The 26,018-nt window shown below is 43.2% G+C and overlaps 3 protein-coding genes across 3 annotated transcripts in view; 2 read left to right on the top strand and 1 right to left on the bottom strand.

Annotated features, from left to right (window-relative positions):
* Window positions 1-26,018, top strand: part of LOC141368955 (uncharacterized) — a 246,497-nt gene that overhangs the window by 87,971 nt on the left and 132,508 nt on the right. The gene's annotated exons all lie outside the window — the stretch shown is intronic.
* On the bottom strand, window positions 10,008-14,036 carry LOC129432037 (uncharacterized). Its single transcript, XM_073873794.1, has 2 exons — window positions 13,521-14,036; window positions 10,008-13,207 (listed from the first exon to the last, which is right to left on the bottom strand). The coding sequence occupies exon 2, from the start codon at window positions 12,063-12,065 to the stop codon at window positions 10,086-10,088; it is 1,980 nt and encodes a 659-aa protein (XP_073729895.1). The 5' UTR covers window positions 12,066-13,207; window positions 13,521-14,036; the 3' UTR covers window positions 10,008-10,085.
* Window positions 15,356-18,393, top strand: LOC129445995 (uncharacterized). Its single transcript, XM_055206964.2, has 6 exons — window positions 15,356-16,389; window positions 16,489-16,959; window positions 17,061-17,230; window positions 17,313-17,567; window positions 17,656-17,904; window positions 17,993-18,393. Exons 1-4 carry the CDS (start codon window positions 15,627-15,629, stop codon window positions 17,502-17,504), a joined length of 1,596 nt encoding a protein of 531 aa, XP_055062939.2. The 5' UTR covers window positions 15,356-15,626; the 3' UTR covers window positions 17,505-17,567; window positions 17,656-17,904; window positions 17,993-18,393.

The raw sequence follows: 26,018 nt of genomic DNA, 5'->3' as shown, positions 1-26,018 counted from the left end.
AGATAACTGTAAAATCTTAAACACACGAGGTAGATAAATGCTAGATGAAAACAAAATACATGCTAAAACACGAGGTAGATAAATGCTAGATAATTGCTAAAACCATAAACAGATGAGATAGATAAATGCTAGATGAAAACAAAATACATGCTAAAACATGAGGTAGATAATTGCTAAAACCATAAACACATGAGGTAGATAAATGCTAGATGAAAACAAAATACATGCTAAAACATGAGGTAGATAAATGCTAGATGAAAACAAAATACATGCTAAAACATGAAGTAGATAAATGCTAGATGAAAACAAAATACATGCTAAAACATGAAGTAGATAAATGCTAGATGAAAACAAAATACATGCTAAAACACGAGGTAGATAAATGTGAAATAGCATAGGATATAGAGTAAAAAATGCTATGTCTTATAAAAAATTGCACTACGGATAAAATATCGGGAAAACCATAGCATAAACGGCTTCGGGCATTGGACGTCTTTCTCTCGTCTGCTCGAAAGTTAAGTCGTGCAAACGATTCATTGAATTCTCTGCATTTTGAATTTGTTGTCGTAAATCATGAGCTATTTCCTCTATAGCTAAACGCTGTCTATCTAGACCCAAGTGAAAAGCGCCGTCATGAGCACCCTGTTGACCGTAAACCTGACGCATAAGATCTTCTAGCGCGTTTAGTCTGCGGTCAAAAGCGTCTAATCTGATATGAAGCTGTTCAATTTGAGCCAGCTCTAAGTTTCCATCGTTATTTTCATCGACGGGGAGTTGAATACTGTTTGGCGTCTGTTGACCGCTCGATGGTAATGAGTCTTGATCCCAAGCGTTATTTTCATGAATGGAAGGTTGGATAGTGTTTGGGGTCTGTTGACCGCTCGACGGTAAGCTGTTGTCGCCGGACCAGGACGCTTGATCCCAAGCTTTTATCGGCTACCCGGACCAGTCCGCCTCATCATCGGCGCATTCGCTATGATCACTAGCCCAAGACGACTGGACCCGACCGTTATGCTGTGAGGTGCTACAGCCAGGCTCAGACTGGACCCAACCGTTATGCTGTGAGGTGCTACGGCCAGGCTCGCAATCGCTACGCCCGAGACAGTTTTCTGCATGAGTAAACATAACAGACATAAGCAAGCTGCGACTACCGTTTATATTCAACGAGTGAAAAGATGGCTCACCGTATAGCGGTAGGACCTCTGTTGCATCACCGTTGAACCCCTCCTCCAGCAAGGGATCTGAAAGATCTATCACTTCGTCCCCGTCGTGTTCGGCCGTCAAATCTATGACCACCTGTTCAACACTCGGCTCGCGAGGAAATTCACCCGTAGTCGAATCAGCAAGACCTGAAACATAGATTTATTACCATTAAAAAAATAAATAAATAAATAAATAAAAAAAATAAATAAATAAATAAATAATAATAGTAAATAATAATATTAAATATATAAAATAAAAATAAGCAAAGATAAATAAAGAAAAGCATTTACCGTCGCCAGCGGCGTAGTTGTCGTGTAGAGGTATAGTCACTATTTCAAATAAATAATTTAGAATTACGCTATTAAAATAGCAGTCTCTGAATTTTTAAAGATATTTAAATGAGATTTTTTCAAGCAGAATTGACTATCACAAATAATTAAATTTTATTTTCTGCAAAAAGATATTAAGACAATTAGATACTTACACAGATTTTGAAAGTCGATAAGGGAACCATCACATGTACCTAAGAAACAGACCTGTGTTATCCTTTAAACGTTAAAAAATTAAATATATAATTCGTTGGGGGAGATTACAGTGAGATATATTATCATTGCGACGTCTTCCTGTTTCACATTTGGTTTCTGTAATATCTCGCTGCGCATAGAGATGTGGAGATATCTAGGCTGCTTATAGAAATCTTTATTTATTTATTTACATATGCTGAGCGGACGTCCTGCAGCTTACACAGCGCTCAACTAACTACAGCAGGCTGACAGGGTGCCACGGTGTTCTCCATCTAGTCAGTGTAACAAAATGAAAAGGCACAATATGCTGTCCGATGCCTCCCTCTACCGGACAACTTTGTCCACAGCCTCCATTTTGGCTGTGCGAATTTTCATTCCAAAATGGCGGCCGCGTTAGCGAAGCTCTATGAAGAATATTCAGTCCAAAATGGCACCCCGCTCTACTGAAGCGCTATAACGAATGTTGCCAAAATGAGCCTCTGTGAGCTAAAAAGCAAAGAAAAAAAACCACATGGGAAGCATTACTAAAAGATTACAACCATTTCAGATGAAAATTAAAATAGCGTTAACAATTTTTTACGGCTAGTTTATCTAAAAATGTCAATGTCTGCGATAGTCGAGCGTCCTATGATTTCAGCGTCATAGTACGTCATTGTTGTGCGACATACAAAAGTTTTTTATTTTCACAAAAGTATCAAAAACATGAACCGCATGCAATGCGATTATTTTAAATGATAGCCGAAAAAGCATCAAAAGGCTTACAACCGACTTAGCTTAGCTTAGAGAAACGTTAAGAGACGAGAGTTTTCAGAAACTTGATTTTATAATATTGTAAGCGTTAAAAACACAAATCAGAAAATCGTGAGCATTGTGATAATATTTACAATATTTTGATTAATAAGAAATATGAGAGAAAGCCATAGTAAACTTCGTTCACAAATATAACCGCGAGTAGAAATAACGTTAGTCGTAATAAAATTTGTAATCACCCCCAACAAAAATATTAATAAAATCGTTTCTCTCACCATTATAACGGGACATATTTCAGAGCTGCGATCTCGTTCGACGCCTGGATTAAGTTGAATTGGGTGACTGGAAGCTTGTGTTGAAATGTTTTGTGGTGGGGGATGGGTGGGGGCGTCGCTGCCATGGTGCTGGGGCTTTGTTGTTTAACACGGATTAATATTCATATTAATATTTTAAAATGTTAAATAAGATCATATTGTGGTAAGAACGATCTGACTGATATAATAAATGTAACTAAAAACATAAGTTCGTACTAAACCAAATATATATATATTATTTTTAGGCTAATAGATGTCCGGAAGAGGGCAGCAACGGTCCATGGAACGAGTGCCGCCTTTATGGATGACGTGTTGTTTTGATGACAGTAAAGACCCTGAGCCCGTAACTTACTGAGATAGGTCAGGCGGTCTTCAGATAGTGGTAAAAAGATGGCGTAAGGAGGACATTGTTTACGAGTGAAAACCTATAAAATCACTTGTGCGGCACACTGCAATGATTACTTTTAATTAATTCGACATACCTGAATGACAGTACTGTAAAACTAACGGTCTTTGGGTCGCAAAGCTTTGAGCCGGGTCTATCGGAATCGCGCTGATATTTGGATTAACAACATGGTTTACGAGTGAAAAACAAAATATCTCGGTCCTCACACGGGCACTGCCAAAACGATTTACGCTTCGGAGTGGGAGTGTAACATGTAACGTGCAACGTAACTGATTGCGCTACAGCTAGTAATAATTTTCAGTCTGGGCCAATGAATATCAGAAGCAAGGAACGTCTACTGGAGAGTGGAGGCAGTACAGCAGGTGAGTAAGTGACTGACAAAGTTTTGTTCTGATTCAGTGAATTGTATTATTATAAAAAATTTCTATTTTGTTATTTGTTCAATGAATAATTCACAGATATAGACTCAGTTGTTAACAGTGAAGATCAACAATTAACAATCTTCTTTCATTTCTTATAGGATCAAGAATTCAACAGTTTGACAGATTCAATTCAATTTGAAGTTTCACACTCTTCACAAAATATAAAAATAAATAAAACTCCCAAAATAAAACAGTAGTGTGTTTTTCTTTCACTTCAGGGAAAGTATTTTACAAATAATATGACCTTCAGCAAAATATTACATTCAATAAAACCCCAAAAAATATTGAAATGACATTCAATTTAACTCAGAACACTGAATGTGATTCAAATTTCTCAGAACAGATCACTTTTCTTTTCAAACTCAACAGAATACTCAACAATATGAGCTGAAAATACACAAATGCATCAAATTGATTCAATTCAGTTCGAATAATGATCAAACGACTCAGTTGAACACAGTTCGTGAATCAAATGATTCAGTTCAGTTCCAATAGAGATCAAACAACTCAGTTGAACACAGTTCGTGAATCAAATGATTCAGTTCAGTAACAAGAGTTATTAAACTCTCTCAATGAGCTCAAGTTCAAAAGACAATCTCTCCTTTTGGTAGAAGAAAAAAAATATCAAGAGTTCAACGAACGAGAGTCTTTTTTGTGTCCAAAAGCAAGAAAAAATTGGAAATTTCCTACCAGTTGGTGAATCTTAGCACAGTTCAAAGTGGAAACAGGTTCATTGATGGCTCGCCATTGTGCATATTTAATCACGTCAGATACACAGATTCCTCTCCAGAAGGATTAAATATGGCACAAAACAGGAATCTCTCACAGGAAATCACGTAGAATAGATCATAGACAAAACAAAAACCCAGCCTTGAAGAAATACAAGGCAGAAAGATAATCAATATCAATTTCAACTTTTTAACAGCAAATATCTTAACAGCAAAAATCATGTATATACTTCGATTAAGATATTAAATCATGTTTCAACACTTATTGAACTTATAAACATAAATTTCACAATCACATTTCATCAGCATCTTTACACGTGAAATTAGCTTTAGCCCTCATGCTAATACTACAGCTCACGCTGTGCTCACGTGGCCCATGTAAACACTGCATATCAATAGCTTATTTAGTTAATGACACTTTTCTCAGATAATGTATTACGTAAAATGTGACTCACCAAGGCAATAACTTCATATATATTCAAATAAGCTCATTTGCAACACTCCAATTCTCCGTTGGATTTCATCCACTTTCAGTTCACAAATCTTTGCTTTGTCGTCCTCTCACTCCAATGACAACTTCACGTAATCGAATCCGTTCAGAAATATGACTATTTACTGCATCCAAAGTTATTCGCGATCTATTTTAAAACTTTCTTATAGAGGATCTCTGAATATCGCTCTGTGTAGCTGCTCCGTTTCACTCTCCCACTCTGTCTTTCAAACTGACAGTCTAGCAGCGCCACTGCAGGTTGTGGGCGGGGCTTATGAAAGTGCTGCTAACATTGGCTCTATGGAGAGTCAGTCACTGAAATAAGGGCTGTGATTGGGCAAAACAGTTTTCCTTCTAGAACTTTCCTCCTTTCTTACTTTTCTCACTTTTCTTCACTTAATTATTTTATTATATTTCACTTTATTATTATTTTATAATTCTTAATCTTAACTAGTAACTGGATTACCCGGGTTACACTCTCCCCTTCTGGAAGATATGCAGGTCCCGCTGCATCTTTTAGGCTGCGAAACAATCGCAGAGGGATATCCACCATACATTTCCACAGACGTACTCTTAAGAGAATCAGGCTCTTCCAATGACACAGTGAAGGCTGTACTGAGCCCTTGCAGTAATGACTGTACGACTAATGAAAGGGGATTACCCAACTTAGGGTACTGCAGCCTCTTAGGTGGCTCACAATGTCTCTGAGAGCGCCTGGGGACATCTTCTACCCTCTGGCCAGTCTCAATTAGGCTGTCTTGAGTACTCAAATTTACAGATTCATCCTGTATCAGGCCATCACCCCTTTCATCCTCCTCATTGAGGGTCTCAGATGGGGGCTCAACAGACCCCTGGTCTTGTTGTTTGTTCTGCACAGGTAAGTTATTTAATGCATCAGTTCCTACAAGGTATTTCAATTGCAAATTCTCTCTTTCAGGTTCAATTGCAGTTGTGTCATTACTAAATTGATCCATCACAGGTAGGTTATATCCATCATCATCCCTTGCTTGATTGTCTATGAGGATTTCATCGAGTCTCTCAGGTAAGTTTTCTTTTTCAGGGTTCACAGTGGCGGACGGCGTTTCCCCGGACTTTACTTCAGGTAAGTTTGGTACAATTGTTGGACATCTGCAAGAAGGTGAGATGTTGGTTGTAGTGAATTCCAGCTGTTGTTCCTGATTTCTAATACAAATCAGGTCATCGTCTGAATCCGACTGACTGCTTGCCACATGCTCTTGGTAAGCTGCTTTATTGCCAGTTTGTAATCTGGTTCTTGGTCTATGACAGGCCTTTGGAGGGACAGATTCCTCATCTTCACTCGCAGGTATGAAACCACAAGGCCGAAGCAAGTCACGATGTAGGGTGCGAACGGGTCCATTTCTCCCCTCTGGCTGAACTGTATACACTGGGATATCTTCAACTTTCCGAAGAACAACATAAACATCTGGCTCCCATTTGTCCGCCAGCTTGTTCTTCCCTCTCAGCTTCACATTCCGTACCAGTACTTTATCTCCCACTTCAAGGGTAGAAACAACCACATGCTTGTCAAATCTGCGCTTGTTACGGTCAGCTACTTTTGCTGCGGTCTTCATGGCAATCTCATAGCTTTCTCTCAGACACTCTTTTAAGTCCTTCACATATTGAGAGTGAGTCTTGGTAGGCTTATTTACTGGCAGACCAAAAGCCAAGTCGACAGGCAATCTGGGCTGCCTCCCAAACATGAGTTCATAGGGAGTATACCCAGTCACATCACTTCGAGTGCAGTTGTATGCATGCACCATGGGTCTCACAAAATCCTTCCAGCAAGACTTTTTCTTATTTTCAAGAGTACCCAACATCTGAAGAAGGGTCCTATTAAATCTCTCCACCGGGTTTCCCCTCGGGTGGTATGGGGTAGTTCTCACTTTACGGACACCGGCAATGTCACACAACTCTTTGATCAGTCGAGATTCAAAGTCTGGCCCTTGGTCGCTGTGCAACCTCTCTGGAAAGCCATAATGTACAAAAAAGTTGTCCCATAAACACCTAGCCACAGTTTGGGCTTTTTGGTTTCTCGTAGGGATCGCCACTGCATATTTGGTGAAGTGGTCCGTTATGACTAGTATGTCCTTAGTATTGCTCCTATCTGGTTCCAGAGACAAAAAGTCCATACAGACTAACTCCAACGGTCTCGTGGTCTTGATGTTCACCAAAGCAGCGGCTTTCTCTGGGGGCATCTTCCTACGTACACACCTCTCACATGTCTTGATTTTTTCTTCCACAGCTAGTGCCATTTTGGGCCAAAAGAATCTATTTCTGATGAGGTCAATAGTTCTCTCCATACCCATGTGCCCCATGTCATCATGTAGGCTCTTCAGAACCATTCCTCGCAAAGCAACAGGTAAGGTTAGTTGATAGTGTGTGACCCCTTGATCTGTTCTCTCCCTGTAGAGCACTCCTTCAATCAGTTTAAGTCGATTCCATTCCCTTATCCACAAAGCAACTGTATGGGGATGACTCTTTGGGTCTGGAGGCTTATCATTCCATTCCATCCAATCCATGATGACTTTAAGGTCGGGATCCATCTTTTGCTGCTTTATCAGCTCCTCTCGAGAAAGATAAGGAATTACAGGGAGCCCGTGTTCATCTTCCTGTTCAAACCCATCAGGTAAGACATCAGCATGTAGAGCCAAAGACTTGACAAGAGTAATAGAGGCATCCGACAAACCAACATCATCTAGGAACTCTCTGAGTTGATGTCTTTCACAAATGGCGTTTATTGCCTCTGGTAGAATCACAGAATCCTCTACTCCTGTTTCACTCAACCGATGAAGGGTGAACTGTTTTATCCTCTCCCTCTCTTTTTGGGACACTAGATCATCTAAAGGCTCTCCATGTGGACGCCTAGAAAGTCCATCAGCATCACGATTCTGACTTCCAGCTCTATACTGAAGCTTAAAATTATAGGTGGACAGGCTCGACAACCAACGGTAACTGGTGGCATCCAGTTTTGCAGACGTCAAAATGTAAGTCAATGGGTTGCTATCTGTTACCACCACAAACTCTGCTCCATACAGGTAATCATTGAATTTGGAGGTTACCGCCCATTTAAGAGCCAGGAACTCCAACTTGTGAGCTGGATACTTGGTTTCACTCTTTGTCAACCCTCGACTTGCAAATGCAATTACTCGCATCTGTCCTTCTTGTCTTTGGTACAAGGCTGCCCCGAGCCCGGTGGTGCTGGCGTCGGTATGCAGAATGTAAGGAAGCTTTGGATCTGCAAATCCTAAGACAGGAGAAGTAGTCAGTTTTTCAATAATCAAGTCAAAGGCTTGCTGGCATGAGTGATCCCATCTATCTCCAAACTGCTCTTTGTGGTCACGGTACTGTGCACTCTTCTTCATTTGATTGTGAACTTTTCGAAGCGGTGCATATCCTACTGTGAGGTCATTAAGTGGCTTGACGATCTTTGAAAAATCCTGTACAAATCTTCTATAATACCCTGAGAAACCCAGGAAAGATCTTAACTCCTTGAGATTTCTAGGCCTTGGCCAGGTTTTAAGGGCTTCGATTTTCACTGGATCTGTCTCCACTCCATTTTCAGACACAATATGACCTAAGTATCGGACCGAAGTCTGGAAAAATTTGCATTTCTCAGGTGACAACTTTAATCCATACTCTTTGAGCCGTGTTAAAACATGCAACAGCCTTGACTCATGCTCTTCCAGGCTTTCTGAGAAAACTATCAAGTCGTCAATGAAGACCAATACTTCCTTCCGGTTTAGACTCCCCATACATCGCTCCATCAACCTTTGAAACGTGCTTGGGGCATTGGAAATCCCCTGAGGCATGCGATTAAATTCCCAGAACCCCAGGGGACAGACAAAGGCCGTCTTGCACTTGTCAGCTTCCTCCATCTCAACTTGATAGTATCCTGACTTTAAGTCAAGGACAGAGAACCACTTCGACCCCGTCAACACAGAGAAAACTTCTTCTAAATTTGGCAAGGCGTAAGCATCTTTGATGGTTTGTGAATTTAGCTTCCTGAAATCAATACACAGGCGCACAGAATTGTCCTTCTTCCTTACAACTACGATGGGCGAAGCAAAGGGAGATTCTGACGCTCTAATGACTCCAGCAGATAACAGCTCTTGCAGATGTTTCCGTACCGCATCGATGTCCTTGGGGTGGATAGGTCGAGCTCGGTGTTTGAAAGGTGTCTCTTCATTAAGTTTTATATGGTGGGTTACTTTGTCAGTGTGTCCAAAATCTAAATCATGCGTAGCAAAAACTTCAGGCATGGACTTCAACTGATCTGTTATCCGTTTTTTCCACTCAGGTGTCAAAGGAGAATCACCAAAATCAACTTGTAGATTGAAACAAGCAGAGGGCTTTTCATTCACGCCACTGGAATCTGATGGTCTGTCTTTCATGACACTTTGGACTGCATGTATCTCTGCAATTTTGGTTCTGGGCTGGATGGTAATATCTTTCTGGGTTTCATTTCTTAGCACGACTGGTAATTGTTGGTGCCTTTTTAAAGATAAAGTATGCAAACAGCTAGCTACTAACAGACCACCTGGCAGGGTGGGTAAGGTTGGTGATTCTACTGCTACACAACTCTCCACATGAGGGTGGTTTACCAGAACCTGTCCATCCAGGACCACTGTACATCCTGCAGGTATCACTTCGGGGCCTGGTCCCTTAAATTTTACACAGCCTACCGTGTCAGCACATGCCTGCCTGTGTCTTGCTTTTAGAACATTTAACACTGCGTGGTATCCATGCAAGTTGGATCTGGGACATGACAATGAGCCTTGAACATGTTCACCATACAGGGTGTCTAATGAGTTAGTGCCAATCAGGATTTGCGGCATGTTCATTAAATCGGGAACTACCAAGGCTAGAGTAGGCACTTCTGTCTCTGACCCAAGGAACTCTGCTGGAAATTTCAAGGTCAACTCCACATAACCAAGGTAAGGCACAGTTTGCCCATTTGCCCCTTCCACTTCCAGTAAGTTATCCAGTGACTTCAGGGGACAATCAGACAAGTGTTCTTCATAAAATGACCAGGGAATTGTGGTGACTTGGGATCCCGTATCTAGAAGACATGAAACTTTTTCCCCACCAACAGTGACCTCTGCAGTACACTTTATTCCAACTAGACCTCTAGGTAAGTTATTCAAGGGTGTTTGGCTGCATGCGTTTTGGTTAAAAGAGTAAGTAGGTTTCTTAGGGCCTTTGTCTCGCCTAGTCTCTGTATGCCCCTCTACAGAGACGGTTCCCAGTTTAAAGATTTTTGTAGGGCCTCGTGTTGGGAATCCCACAGGGCTTGTTGTTCTCTTAGCTTGCGTCTCTTTTCTGCAACTTTAGCAGGATCAGGAGCATTATTACAGTCACGGGCAAGATGACCATTTTCCGCACATCTAAAACAGTACCCAGGACGGGGTCTGCTTTCAGGCATTTTGTCATGGGTGGCCCACTCTGTTGCACCTTGTTCTGGTATCTTGCGCCTGACCTGACCTCTAGACTGCAAAAATCTCTCAGGGTGCTCTTTGTGAACTTCATAGGTAGGGACTTGAACTCTCAAAGCAGCAATCTGTCTTTTAAGGTCAGAAATTTCAATTGCTTTCTCATCTTTACTTTCTTTTGAAATAATTGCGGTGTTCAAGGCAGTGACTTGTGCTTGCAACTCTGCTACAACCCTTTTTAGCTCACTCACTTCATTGGATTTTGATGAGGCGGCTTTGTTTTGATGACCTGAGGGTTTTTGCACAGGAACAGCTTGAGATTGTAGTGCGCAAACTTGCTGTAAACTTGCATCAGTAGAATCATTATCTTGTGTGTCGCATGGGTATGCAGATATCTGATGTGTCGATGGTCTGATTTTCGAAGTAGCAGGACAATGCTTGGTTAGCCCCAAGTGCTTCCTCATCCTCTCTTCTTTAGAGGCATGTTTGTCCTCTTCTGTGCGTATAAGCACCACTAGTTCTGCAAAGGAAGGAGGGTCTGTTTTCTTCCTCTCTAGCTGGAGATCTGCAATGAGACTGTTGTCCCAACAGCCGCGACAAAATTGCTTCAGCAGACAGCGGTCTCTCTCACTTTCAGATATGCCTCCTCGTCTAATGGTTGTACTCAGAAGAACTTGTAACCTATGTAGATAAGTTGAAGGCTTCTCACCCGGATTTTGGAGGGCACCCATAAACTTAGCTAGCAGCTCATCTCCATCTTCCACAGAGCCATACACAGACTCCAGCAACTTCAAATACACTGCAGGTAAGCTGTTAGGGGACACATGTTTAACAATATCTGCGGCTGGTGGGAGAAGGCTGTCAAGAATTTTTCTTGTTCGATGTAGATCAGAGAATGAGGGATCTGTCAACAGGAAGTCCACGCTTGCACGCCAAGTATCAAAATCTGGCTCATTAATGGGCCTGGGGATTTTTCCTGAGAATGATCTGAGGCGGAAAGAGGCCTGGTGCAATGGGGCTCCATCATTGGTTCTAACAATATGTTCTACAACCACCTTCTGCACACTGGGAGGGTCAATCATGTCCATTGTGAGTGAGGGATGGGATGTCACTGTGACGGAGGGACTGCGGTTCCCACTACTACGTTGCTCCGAGGCCAGGTTTTGTGATCCTCTACGTTGAATTTCTTGAAAGGGTGGATTTTCTAACGGGGGATGGGCTACCCGTTCTGTGGTTAATTTTTGTGTTGCGGCTGGGTTTTCGGGTTCCAATCTCAAGACAGAGGGTGACTTGAATCCTTCCAACCGTGAGGGGCTGCTAGTAGCGCTTGTCAAGGGATTTGTCTCTTGTGGCACGTCAACTGGAGTTTTCGCCCCACCAACCTTCATCAACTCTCGTTGGAGGACATTTTGTAAAGTCTCTCCGTTGGCGTTTGCTATTGTCTGTAGTTTCTCCAAGCACTCAACAGTGGCAGTACTAATGGTGGGGGTGTGCACCATACCCAGGGCTCGCACACGGAACACAATGTCTGTATTAGTGGGGCTCACTAAGGTTAGAGGCAGCTGGGGCTCGAGATTGCTCATGGCTGACCTGTGTGTGAACTCTACTATTGCATTGCGATGAAATTCTGACTGTGGATCATCAATTAGCAGATTGCGTCGCACAGAGCCAAATCTTGAAAGGTATGTTTCTAGAACTTGGTCCTCTTCAGTCAGTGTTACTCCACTAACGATGACTGCATTTTGCACATTGACATTTTCTCGTCCTACAACATCCATTTTTGTCTGTTTTTCTGATTCACTATACGTCTATCTCAGTGGTTATTCACCTTAATTTCTGCTGCGTCCTCTCTCCTGGCTGGCTCGCCAAAGTTGTAGCATGTAACGTGCAACGTAACTGATTGCGCTACAGCTAGTAATAATTTTCAGTCTGGGCCAATGAATATCAGAAGCAAGGAACGTCTACTGGAGAGTGGAGGCAGTACAGCAGGTGAGTAAGTGACTGACAAAGTTTTGTTCTGATTCAGTGAATTGTATTATTATAAAAAATTTCTATTTTGTTATTTGTTCAATGAATAATTCACAGATATAGACTCAGTTGTTAACAGTGAAGATCAACAATTAACAATCTTCTTTCATTTCTTATAGGATCAAGAATTCAACAGTTTGACAGATTCAATTCAATTTGAAGTTTCACACTCTTCACAAAATATAAAAATAAATAAAACTCTCAAAATAAAACAGTAGTGTGTTTTTCTTTCACTTCAGGGAAAGTATTTTACAAATAATATGACCTTCAGCAAAATATTACATTCAATAAAACCCCAAAAAAATATTGAAATGACATTCAATTTAACTCAGAACACTGAATGTGATTCAAATTTCTCAGAACAGATCACTATTCTTTTCAAACTCAACAGAATACTCAACAATATGAGCTGAAAACACACAAATGCATCAAATTGATTCAATTCAGTTCGAATAATGATCAAACGACTCAGTTGAACACAGTTCGTGAATCAAATGATTCAGTTCAGTTCCAATAGAGATCAAACAACTCAGTTGAACACAGTTCGTGAATCAAATGATTCAGTTCAGTAACAAGAGTTATTAAACTCTCTCAATGAGCTCAAGTTCAAAAGACAATCTCTCCTTTTGGTAGAAGAAAAAAAATATCAAGAGTTCAACGAACGAGAGTCTTTTTTGTGTCCAAAAGCAAGAAAAAATTGGAAATTTCCTACCAGTTGGTGAATCTTAGCACAGTTCAAAGTGGAAACAGGTTCATTGATGGCTCGCCATTGTGCATATTTAATCACGTCAGATACACAGATTCCTCTCCAGAAGGATTAAATATGGCACAAAACAGGAATCTCTCACAGGAAATCACGTAGAATAGATCATAGACAAAACAAAAACCCAGCCTTGAAGAAATACAAGGCAGGAAGATAATCAATATCAATTTCAACTTTTTAACAGCAAATATCTTAACAGCAAAAATCATGTATATACTTCGATTAAGATATTAAATCATGTTTCAACACTTATTGAACTTATAAACATAAATTTCACAATCACATTTCATCAGCATCTTTACACGTGAAATTAGCTTTAGCCCTCATGCTAATACTACAGCTCACGCTGTGCTCACGTGGCCCATGTAAACACTGCATATCAATAGCTTATTTAGTTAATGACACTTTTCTCAGATAATGTATTACGTAAAATGTGACTCACCAAGGCAATAACTTCATATATATTCAAATAAGCTCATTTGCAACACTCCAATTCTCCGTTGGATTTCATCCACTTTCAGTTCACAAATCTTTGCTTTGTCGTCCTCTCACTCCAATGACAACTTCACGTAATCGAATCCGTTCAGAAATATGACTATTTACTGCATCCAAAGTTATTCGCGATCTATTTTAAAACTTTCTTATAGAGGATCTCTGAATATCGCTCTGTGTAGCTGCTCCGTTTCACTCTCCCACTCTGTCTTTCAAACTGACAGTCTAGCAGCGCCACTGCAGGTTGTGGGCGGGGCTTATGAAAGTGCTGCTAACATTGGCTCTTTGGAGAGTCAGTCACTGAAATAAGGGCTGTGATTGGGCAAAACAGTTTTCCTTCTAGAACTTTCCTCCTTTCTTACTTTTCTCACTTTTCTTCACTTAATTATTTTATTATATTTCACTTTATTATTATTTTATAATTCTTAATCTTAACTAGTAACTGGATTACCCGGGTTACAGGAGCATCTCTCAGGAATGCAACTTCAAGGAAAGGAGCGCAATCTGTGTAAGTGGCAGAAGCCCATATCTTTGTACTGAACAGTTTATTTGAAATAACATAACTTCTGTTTTGAAAATCAGGGCATCTATACAAAATGCATAATAGGACATTTAAAATTACACATCCATTTTTACTCCTACAATATGTTCATCTTGACAGAATTGATAGTTCTTTATTCTTTTAGATTGTATTTCATCTGCCGCTGTGAGAACCATTTTTTATTATGTTGATACTTTTGAACATGTTTTTTAATCCGTCGTATCCATACACAGTGTTAAGATTATTAGAGAATGTTCATTTTAAACATCTTTTCTAATCTTACTTTATATAATCACAGTTGATTTTATGAATATAGCATAAGAAACCGGTATGGCTTTTTAAAGAAAAGAAAGAACGCTTAATTTCTTTGATCATTTCACCAAAAATGTGTGTTTAATGAAACTATTCGATGAGAGGATTTCACAATATTTCAATTTGATCACAGATCAAAATAATTTGTAGAGAGGTCATGATCCCTGATCAAAATAATTTGTAGAGAGGTCACTCGAGCCGTGCCAACATGGTAGATTATAATAATGTGAAGCATTCCAAAATGGATCATGATAAAAGTTAAAGTTTTTTCGGCACTCACCGGAGTACCGCAGGAGCTGCATGGCGTATCCATGGTATCCATGTTTGTGATTTTCGTAACTGTGATTTTCCCGGCTTTTATTAGACATATTGGGGGGCCCCCACCTTATATAAATTATGATGGGAGCATGGAATGTGTTTAATGAAGACCACTTGTGTAAACACTGTTTTTATTGTTTTATCGTAGGAGGACATGATTTAACGCGCCCCGGAGATAACCCCGGACGTAAACATGTCAACTTGACGTGGGCGTACCGGTTAAAAGTTCAACGCGACGTGGGCGGTCCGGTTAAAAGTTCAGAGCAGCGTGGGCGGTCCGGTTCAAAAGTTCAGAGCGGCGTGGGCGGTCGGTTCAAAAGTTCAGCGCAGCGTGGGCGGTCGGTTCAAAAGTTCACGACGTGGGAGGTCCGGTCAAAGGTTAGCCCCTCCCCGGAGGTCAAAGGTTCACGACGTGGGTGGTCCGGTCAAAGGTCACCCCTCCCTCGCAGGTCAAAAGGTCAGCCTCTCCCTCAGAGGTCAGCCCCTCCCCTGAGGTCAAAGGGCACCCCCCTCCCCTAGGGTCAAAAGGTTAGCCCCTCCCCTAAGGTCAAAGGGCACCATCAATCATTTTTATGTGACAACATGTATCCTATATTTACTACTGTGAGGAAACTGGTCAAGTTGCAAGTTATTAAAGCCTGGACTGCCATCACTTCGTGGTTCAGTGCCATTTTTCTGGAGTTTTGTTGATTACAGGTAAGTCAAAATTGATACAGTTTTACATTTGCAATGAGCAGACTACATTTTGTTATAACAAGCTGTTTATTTAATTGTAATACTTAAAAACAACCAAATGTAGTACTATGTATATATGTTGAATTGAATTGAATTGAGATATTCTTACAAGTAATAGATGCATTAGCTAACATGAACAAACCATAAACAATGCAGTATTTTAACTTGTTAACATTTATGTGTTTGGCAGACGGAACGATGGTTCAGTTTTGCCCGATCTGCTTTAAATCATATGCACAGCTGAGCCAGCATCTAAGTGTTTACCACAAAGTGGTCAACGTGAAGGAGAGAAAGCTTCTACTGGCCCTGGAATCAGGCAGGGTGAAGTACAGAGAGGGCAAGTGCTCCGTGCCTGGATGCGACAAGGTCACCACCCGGCTGGACCGGCACATCCAGACACACTCTGAACTTTCTAAGAGGGCAAAGAAGGATGCGATCAAGAGGTGCAAGAAAGAAGTTATTTTGAAAGAGCTGTCCGAGCTGAGAGCCTCCAACCCCGCGGTCCCCATGGCCTCGAGGCTCGACCTCGTTGAGTTGGAGGACGAGCCGATTCCTCTGGAGCCCGAGGAAGAGGAGGTGCAGTGCCCAAAACAACTCTGCCGGCGTGCCAGGGAGGAGGTGGCTAGCCTAAACCAGCAGGTCGACACCCTGACGACAGCCTTGCGCGACGTAACTCGCCGGTACAGGTCGTTGAAGCGAAGGTTTAGGCCCTCCTCCTCTGCCCAGCTGACCAGTGTAACCAAGAAGCTGCTGTCCGCCCTGGACGAGCCCCAGGAAGGGCAAGACACGCCAAGGGAAACCCCTCAGCAGACCCCTCAGGAGACCACTCTTAAATGTCCCTCCCCTGAGCCGATCACCTCCCAGAAGGCATCGGAGCACTTGCCCCAGTACCCCGAGCACGTGGCGGCCCTGAGTGAGTACCACCCTTTGCGCTCTTTGTCACTGTAACGCCCTTTCGCTGCCTTGACTGACTTGCGCCTTGTTTTGTCTCTCTCTCTCTTCTTTACCGCAGACGAGCTGTTGGAGGAGTACAAGAGACACCAAGAGGGGTCCGACCCGTCCGCGAAGCTCCTTAATAACGTCGCGTCAAAGATATACAGGATCAAAAATTTCATTGGCTACATGGCCGACGGGAAGACCAACCTCTCCAGCTTCCTCTTCTTAGACGACACGCAGCGTGTGAGGTCATGGGTGAACTTCCTGAGGCGGGCCAAGATAACGGAGACCATCATCCAACACTATGTCAAAAATGCGGTGCAGTTTGTCGATTACCTAGGCCAAACACCCCCGCAGACCAGCCGCCTTTCCAAGAAGGCCTTGGTGTCCGTACAAAGGGAAATACGCACAGCAATCAAATCCATGAGAAGGAAAGTGGTGGTCCACCAGGTCGCCGTGAAAACGGCCAAAGAAGGGCGCCTGATCCCCAAGGCGGAGCTCCTCAAGTGCCGTTCCAAGGCGAGGGCGGCGATTCCAGAAATCTTGGGTGAGTATTAATCAGCACTCTCCGCTGAAGAAACCTTAGCCCTCGCATCTCCCGCTGCACTGCATGACACTCTGTCTTTGTTGCTCTCTCTCTCTCCACAGCCCGCCTCAGAGAGACAATCAGCTCCAAAGACCAGTGGAGCTTTTACGGGCACATGACTGCCTACCTCGCGTCCATCTTCGGCCACCGAGGGGGCGTATATCAGAATATGACGATAGAGGAGGTGGAGGGTGCCCGCAAATGCTCCACAGAGGACTCCTTCCTGATTAACGTAAGAGTCTTTCTTTCCCTCTCTCTCTCTCGCAGTCACTTTGACCCGTCCTCACACGTTCTCTCATCTCTCTCTCCTGCAGATAGCAACGCACAAGACCAACCAGCAGTTTGGGGCGGCACAAATGTCCTTGACGGGGGAGGAGTACGGCTGGATGGTGGATTTCCTCAGCATGAGGTCGTTGCTGACGGGCGGCGAGGAGGCGAAGTATTTCTTCTTCACCTCCAAGCCGAACTTTTGCCGTAACCTCAACGCGTATTTTCAAGAGGCCTAGAGCAGCATGGGGTTGACCGGAACTCCGACCTTTACTGACATCCGGACCTCCATCGCCACCCACGTGAGTGTTCCACCTAGACCTCGTTTTTATTGACAACCTGGCCCTCTTCTAAACTTTGGTTTTTTTCTATTTCTCTCTCTCCACGCAGGCAAAATACTCCCACACGGCAGATGACCGCCACAAAGTGGCACAGTTCATGTGCCACGACACCGTAACAGCTGACCGGTTTTACGCCCTTAACCTGGATGTCAGCCAGGCCACAGATCACCGGCGCCTTTTTGACATGCTGCTCCAGGGACCTGAATCCTCCCCCGTCATGAAGACCCCCACCAAGAAGAGGAAGGCGAGTAAGGGCTCCCCTGTGAAGTCGAAAGTCAAAAAGCGCAAGGCTGACACGGTAATATCTCTCTCCACAAGATCCCTGTGTGATGTTTTTGCACACTCGAGATCAACAGCTCATCCGTTTCTTCACTTGCCTTTACTAGGAGGGCAGCGATGAGGAGGCCCCAGAGGAGGAACCGACCGAGGACCCGCAACCAGGCACCTCAGTAAAGTCCGAGCCGAGGACCTCCTCGTCAAAGCTTTCCCGGAGGGTGGTCATACAGCTGTCTCCCTTAAACTTGAGCCCCTTTAAGGGTTCCCCAAAGTTGCATAAAGCGGCCTCGCTTATTTCAAAAGCCAAAAAAACCCTCCTTAAAACCACAAAGAGCCACCAACAGTAGTGTATATAGTTAATTTCTTATGTAAATAGTTGTTGTGTTGTAGTGTTGTTATGTGTGAATCGTGTTTGAGTGTTCCTGTTAAAATGAATGTTCTTTTCGTGTCAAGTTCAATTGTAGTTAAATTATGTTCTAAACTGTTTTGATGCTTGTTTGTGTGTTTGTGTGAATAAATCAAGTTTTTGTTCCAAGCTTGGGCTTTTTCTTTAAATTTCATATTTTCTTACATACGTGTAAATAAACGTGTAAATAAACGTATGTATTTTGGCATACGCATCATAAACTCTCTTTATGGGGACAAAACAGTTTATTCCTTTATTGTAAGTTGATTTTTGATTTTAAAATATTCCTTGCCGAAATGGCTCGTCACGTCCCGGGACATTAAATGGCACGTTAAACCTTACCGAAATGGCTCGTCACGTCCCGGGACATTACATAGCATGTTACACCTTACCGAAATGGCTCGTCACGTCCCGGGACATCGAATGCCATGTTACACCTTGCCGAAATGGCTCGTCACGTCCCGGGACATCGAACGGCACGTTACACCGTGCCGAAATGGCTCGTCACGTCCCGGGACATCGAATGGCATGTTAAATCTTGCAGAAATGGCTCATCACGTCCCGGGACATCGAATGGCATGTTACACCTTGCCGAAATGTCTCGTCACGTCCCGAAACATTTGCCGAAATGGCTTGTCACGTCCCTGAATGTTTAACAGTTGAAAAGGCTGCCCTTCTTATATTCCTATCATTTTAGACCAGGGTGAGATGAGGATAAAATTCTCCACCGGGGTAAAGAATGGCTCCCAAGCGGTACGTTAAGATCATTTGATATACCTGACATAATAAACTGTAAATGTTTGATTTTATCCTATGAATGTAATATGACTTTGTATATTTCAAAACACATCAGCATGCATATTCATGATGATAAAGTCACAAAATATCAAGAGTGTGCCCTGTTGGTTGTTTCCAAGTTTTTCACAGGCCAACTCTCTGGAATCTTTTGCTTTTTCTCACAGTGACAAGGATCGTCGCATCATTTACTGTCTACAGTGTTTTAGGCCACAGGAGATGCTGCCTAACCACCTATTAAGGGTCTGCATGAAGGGTAAGACTAATGAGGAGAGGAGTGCAGAAATGGACAGAGCCAAAAAGTCCATGAAGGCCTGGACCCTCCGAGGTAGAACCTGGGACTACAACACCATGGTCAAGCGGTACCCCGATGAGGCTTCCAGGCAGGCTCTTCTGGAAGACCTTCGTGAAAGGCATTTTTTAATTCTCAACGACCCCATGGAAGCACAGTCTGAATCCATTCACAGACCACCAGGTGCTGCAGTGGAAACACACAACAAAAAGTGAGTTGTTATTCACTAGTATTACTTTTCATTTAATGCAGAGTCATTAAATTCAAATCTTAAAACGCAGGCACGCCCACAGAAATATCCCTACCTTGCCTCCTTATTTGTTTTTGTTTCATCTAATCGTTCTAGGTCTGCTCAGCCGAATCTCCAAGACTGCCAGAGAGTCCTCCGTGTATCACAGACAGACATGCTGGACATCCACAGGAGGCTCTTGGATCAGCAGCATGTGGAAGAAGACCAGAGGACACTGTTCCGGTACTTCTGTGAAGCCATCCTAGTCCTGAGATACTTCCAGCGACCAGAAGCAGTGATTGCATTGACATTAAGTACTTTTACTTTACAGTCTTACCTCAGTGTCTATAAAGTCAGTCAATCACTGTGTTCCTCATTTGTTTTGCAGGCTTCAGACTGGCTCAACAAGATAAATGTTGATGGACAAATCCACGTGGGGGTCAGTGAACTGAAAGCATCAACATCCACAAAGCAGAGAGCAACATTTTCCCTCACAGAGAAGGACTCTGTTGTAATTTCTCTAACAGTCTGATTATGATTGGAATACCCCAACAGCAAGCTATTCCTTGCATGTGTAGCAACCAGGGACATTGTTGTCTTAACATGTATGAATTACTGTAGCATCAGAATCAATCATTTCTCAAGTATCAACTTCCTATTCGATCTCCGCAGATGCTGGACACATACTTCCAGCAGATTCGTCCAGGATGTCTGCAGGACGGCGTGGATGACCAGGGCAGATTTTTCCTGTCCAAACAAGGAAAACCAGTTCGCAACGTCACGAGCGACCTCAGGCGTCTGCATGAACAGTAAGTTTTAGCAGAATCATGTATAATATTAAACAATTAAGTTGATAGTTTGACTTACGTAGTACATAAAGTTCAAATAATATTATTTTCTGTAATAAAAATACACTGAAAGAATTGAAGATTAATCTGTTTTGTTTTTCGTTGCAGGTACAACTTACCAAGCTTTTCGAGTCAACAAGCCATAAGTGCCCAAAGCACTATGCCATGGTATGTGTCATCATCCAAAACACACAACATTCATATATTTTCTGTTTGTCAGCTGCCTCCAAGGCCTAACTTTTTGAACAGAAAATCTTTCCAATTTTCAGCTCTTATTCTGATGAGCCTGCCGATGAGAGGAGACGTCAGAAAAAGAGGAGAGGCAGAGGCGAAGCTGACCAGGATGACAGGGACTTTGGAGCATTTCTCCTGCGCTTTCCGGTGACGTTGAGTAGTTCCCCACCCAGCAAACAACAGCGGATCGCTGCAGGGTTTCCATCTGACAGGGTATTTTATGACAGGTGGAGGGCTCTGCAGTTTGCCAAGCGTGAGGAGCACCTCTTGTGTAAGTTGATTTGCTTTATTATAAAAATGAATACACGTCTTTGTGTTCCAGAAAACATCCTAGGGGATTAGGCCAAAACTATTACTAACATCAAAGTAACATAATTCCAACTTTGGGCTGTCAAAGACAAGTGTTAAATTAATATTATTGTCCAGTGTTCAAGACGGCCCCCGTCTGTCAACAAGGTGTCACGGCAAATTGAAAGAGAGGGTTGGACCAGCAACTGTCCTCGACCTGAGGACATAGTGGCAAAATGGAGACCCGCCAGTAAGGTGCAGGTGGAGATGGATCCGTGGATCCTCACTTTGATCCAAAACCAAAAGTGGACAGGCTTGGCCTTCAAGGACTTTGGCACGAAAGGACAAGGTATGTTAATGTGTCTTGTGGGCAGAAATGTGTATTCCTGGAGTGAAAACTAATTCCACCTTTTTTTGACCACAGGAGTTGTTGCTACCAAAGCCTTTGCCAAAGGTTCCATCATTTGTGATTACCATGGCAAGGTAATCACAGGAGCAGAGGGCCGAAAGATGATTGAGTCCATCCAGGGCGACATGGGCTACCTTTTCTTTTTTCGGGATGGTGAACAGGATCTCTGTGTGGACGCTGAGACTTTCCCTTGCGAGTGTCACCCAACAGAAAACACCATGGGCCGAAGGATCAATCATTCCTCCAAGAGAGCAAACCTGATGCCAGTCCACTGCAGGATCAACTTCCCTGAAGGAAGGAAGTATGTCATCCTATTCAAGGCTATTAGAGACATTCGTATATGTGAGGAGCTGCTGTTTGATTACGGCGTCAAGCGCAGCTCTTTTCGAGGAGAAGGTCTGAACCTCGACTGGCTAGATGAGTGAACACATCATTTAATCTGCTACATCACATCAAGGCCAAGACTGTAAAGGAGCCATGCTGACCACAAACACCACTAGCCATATTGACCAAGTTCATTTCTTATGTAAATAGTTGTTGTGTTGTAGTGTTGATTTGTGTGAATCGTGTTTGAGTGTTCCTGTTAAAATTAACGTTCTTTTCGTGTCAAGTTCAATTGTAGTTAAATTATAGGCAAGGCAAGGCAAGGCAAGTTTATTTGTATAGCACATTTCATACACAGAGGTCATTCAAAGTGCTTTACATAGAAATGAGAAAACAAAAAATCATACATGAATTTTAAATATCAATTAAAAAAGAAAATAAATGTGATTTTAATAAAAACTGTTTAAATGTATGAAAAAGAATAAAACAGAAATACAAGTATAAAACTGTTAAAAATAAAAATAAGAATAAAAACAAGAGAAATAAAAACAATTAAAATTTATATATTCTAAACTGTTATGATGCTTGTGTGTGTGTTTGTGTGAATAAACCAAGTTTTTGTTCCAAGTTTGGGCTTGTTCTTTAAATTTCATATTTTCTTACATACGTGTAAATAAACGTATGTTTTCTGGCATAGGCATCATAAACTCAATTTATGGGGACAAAACAGGTAATTGCTTTATTGTAGGTTGATTTTTTATTTAAAAATATTTCTTGCCAAAATGGCTCGTCACATCACATTAAATGGCATGTTAAACCTTACCGAAATGGCTCGTCACGTCCCGGGACATCGAATGGCATGTTACATCGTGCCGAAATGGCTCGTCACGCCCCGGAACATTTGCCGAAATGGCTCGTCACGTCCCTGAACGTTTAACAGTTGAAAAGGCTGCCCTTCTACTATTCCTATTAGATTAGACTAGGGTCATATCAAGATAAAATTCTCCACAGGGGTGAAGAATGGCTCCCAAGCGGTAATTTAAGATGACTTCATATACCTGACATAATGAACTGTAAATATTTGATTTTATCCTATGAATGTAATGTGACTTTTGTTTGTATTTTGTTTTGTCAAGCGGTACCCCGATGAGGCTTCCAGGCAGGCTCTTCTGGAAGACATTCGTAAAAGGCATTTTTAATTCTAAATGACCCCGTGGATGCACGAACATAAAAAATATATACACTGCATGTTGTTTGTTCATTTAGTTAACTTTTTTCAATTTTATTATGTACAATAAAGATTATATTCTAAAACCGTGGATCATTTCTTGGAAGCCTCTCGGGCTGAGACTGAAATGAAGCATTCTGCAATAAAAAGGGTGAAGGTCTGTCATGTTGCTTTTAATAGTTTGACTTTTTGTTTTTAAATATATTTGCAACATAAACAGTATACAGTAAAAGTCCATGGTCTTTCGGTTTAAACTTTAAATAATTCATAATAACTAATGCATTTTTTGGTTTGTACACATGCATGAAGATGGGTCTGATGTCATAAGGTAATTGGCATTTGTTTTAAAAGTTGAAAAGGCTGCCTTTCTACTATTCCTCTTAGATTAGACCAAGGTGAGATCAGGATAAAATTCTCCACATGGGATGCATCTTTACCCTGGTCTCACCTAATTTGAGTGAGATCAGGATAAAATTCTCCACAGGGGATGCATCTTTACCCTGGTATCACATAATTTGGGCGAGATCCCCCGGGTGTACGGTCGGTCTGAAATAGAACACATAGTTGTGACACGTTCCCCTGGGTCACATTTTTTATCATTTTTAATGTATAGTTCCGCCTGGCCATTCACTTCAATGGCAGACACTCAGAAACAGGCCCATTTTCATCCTAAAGCCCATTCACCTTTAAGAGCCTTAAAACGCATCCAGAGCCACCAAACGCGGGCGCCCGGGTCGGGGGCCCGCAAAGTTACCACCTGCAAAGTTTTGGCATCCCGGGCCATTCTGATCCTGTTTTCTGGACGTTCCACCTGTAATTTATCCAATGTTTTTTAAAACTGGTTTCATGGTCGGTCTCAAAAAAAGGGGTCAGAAAGTGCCCGCGACCCAAAGGCAACGTCTGTGGACGCTCGGGGCCCCCGGGAAGTCCGGATGTCGTCGGTGTTCGGGAAGTGCCCGAAATAAAAACCTAAATGACATTCCTGAAAAATAAAGTTTTGACCATTTTCTGACCATTTGACCCCCGAACAAAGGCGCAGGGTGGCGAAACTTCTCCGTCCGCCCGAGGGGCCACTGACGAGAGGATCGCGACCTCCGCGGGTCGTTCGGGCCTTTCTGTCCTTCTTCCACGAATCCGCTAGGAAAATTCCATTCATATAAATTGAGGGTGGAATTTTTCAGGAAGGTGGGAGAGGCCCCAAATTCTAGATTCTGGCCCTTCCGGGGGCCCCGGACAACATACCGAGACCGCGTGTCTCTAGAGCCCCGTGAATTTTTTTTTCCTCCTGGGGCCCCTGGAGGTGCGTGTACTTGCCTCACAGCACACAGAGTGCTTAAACCGGTTAAAACACGTGCGTCCACGAACACAGTACACGTCGTCCACAAAATAGATTACAGGTGGTCACTTCCTGTATGACAGGATGATCGCGTCCACCAACAGCCTATTTTGGTCGCGTCAAATAAGTTGCAGCCGGACACGGGCAGGTGATCCACCTCCATGAATTAGGGTGCTCGACCCACCCAGCCCTTCCTAGCAGGGAGCCCCACGATCGTGTCAGACAACAGCATCCCATTCGTAACTTTTTTACATTGTCAAAATAAGCTGATACTGGGATTGACCAACGCTCCAAAACCTAAGTCGATTCGGGTTGACCAACGGCCGGAGAAACGGGCGCTCCAAAACCTAAGTCGATTCGGGTTGACCAACCGCTGGAGAAACGAGCGCTCCAAAACCTAAGTCGATTCCGGTTGACCAACCACTGGAGAAACGAGCGCTCCGAAACCTAAGTCGGTTCGGGTTGACCAACCGCTGGAGAAACGAGCGCTCCGAAACCAAAGTCCAAAACAGCATCCCTTTCGTAACTTTTTTACATTGTCAAAATAAGCTGATACTGGGATTGACAAACGCTCCAAAACCTAAGTCCATTTGGGTTGACCAACGGCTGGAGAAACGAGCGCTCCAAAACCTAAGTCGATTTGGGTTGACCAACTGCTGGAGAAACGAGCGCTCCAAAACCTAAGTCCAAAACAGCATCCCTTTCGTAACTTTTTTACATTGTCAAAATAAGCTGATACTGGGATCGACAAACGCTCCAAAACCTAAGTCCATTTGGGTTGACCAACGGTTGTAGATCTTTTCGGGTTGACCAACGGTTCGGTTCTCCGTAAGGGGACGATGCTTAGCCCGGGGGGCGAGTGGTTAAGTTTAGGATGCCCGGGCCCAAATGGAGAGCCGGGTATGGTATCTCTGGAGCTCCAGGGTGTCCATGTCAGGGTCCAGGGTACCCCATGGTCGGGTACAATGGTGTCCATCAACAGCCTAGTCTGGTCCCTTCAAATAAATTGCAGGTGGGACACGATCAGAATATGTACCTCCATGATTCAGGGTGCTCGTCTCACCCGGCCCTTCCGACCAGGAAGCCCCATGGGCGGATGCGATCGTGTCCAACAACAGCTTATGCCGAGTCCGTCAAATAAGTTGCAGGTGGAACACGGGCAGGAAATGCACCTCCACGATTCAGGGTGCTCGTCTCACCCGGCTCTTCCGACCAGGAAGCCCCATGGGCGGATGCGATCGTGTCCGACAACAGCTTATGCCGAGTCCGTCAAATAAGTTGCAGGTGGAACACGGGCAGGAGATGCACCTCCACGATTCAGGGTGCTCGTCTCACCCGGCCCTTCCGACCAGGAAGCCCCATGGGCGGATGCGATCGTGTCCGACAACAGCTTATGCCGAATCCGTCAAATAAGTTGCAGGTGGAACACGGGCAGGAGATGCACCTCCACAATTCAGGGTGCTCGTGCCACCCGGCCCTTCCGACCAGGAAGCACCATGGTCGGATGCGATCGCGTCCGACAACAGCTTACGCCGAGTCCATCGAATAAGTTACAACCGGACAAGATCAGCACCAACCCACTATTTGTCCTCCTAAACACTACGATGCCGGATTGGCCACCAGGCCACAGGGGGCGGTTCTGGCCACGCCCCCAGGCCCATCAACCCACCATCTGTCCTCCTAAAAACTCTAAGTCCGAACATCATACTGTTTATAACGTTTTTACACGGTCAAATAACTTTGTACA

This window comes from Misgurnus anguillicaudatus, chromosome 12 (genome assembly GCF_027580225.2).
Source record: "Misgurnus anguillicaudatus chromosome 12, ASM2758022v2, whole genome shotgun sequence".
Lineage (NCBI taxonomy): Eukaryota > Metazoa > Chordata > Actinopteri > Cypriniformes > Cobitidae > Misgurnus > Misgurnus anguillicaudatus.
This window is presented reverse-complemented; position numbering and strand designations above follow the sequence as displayed.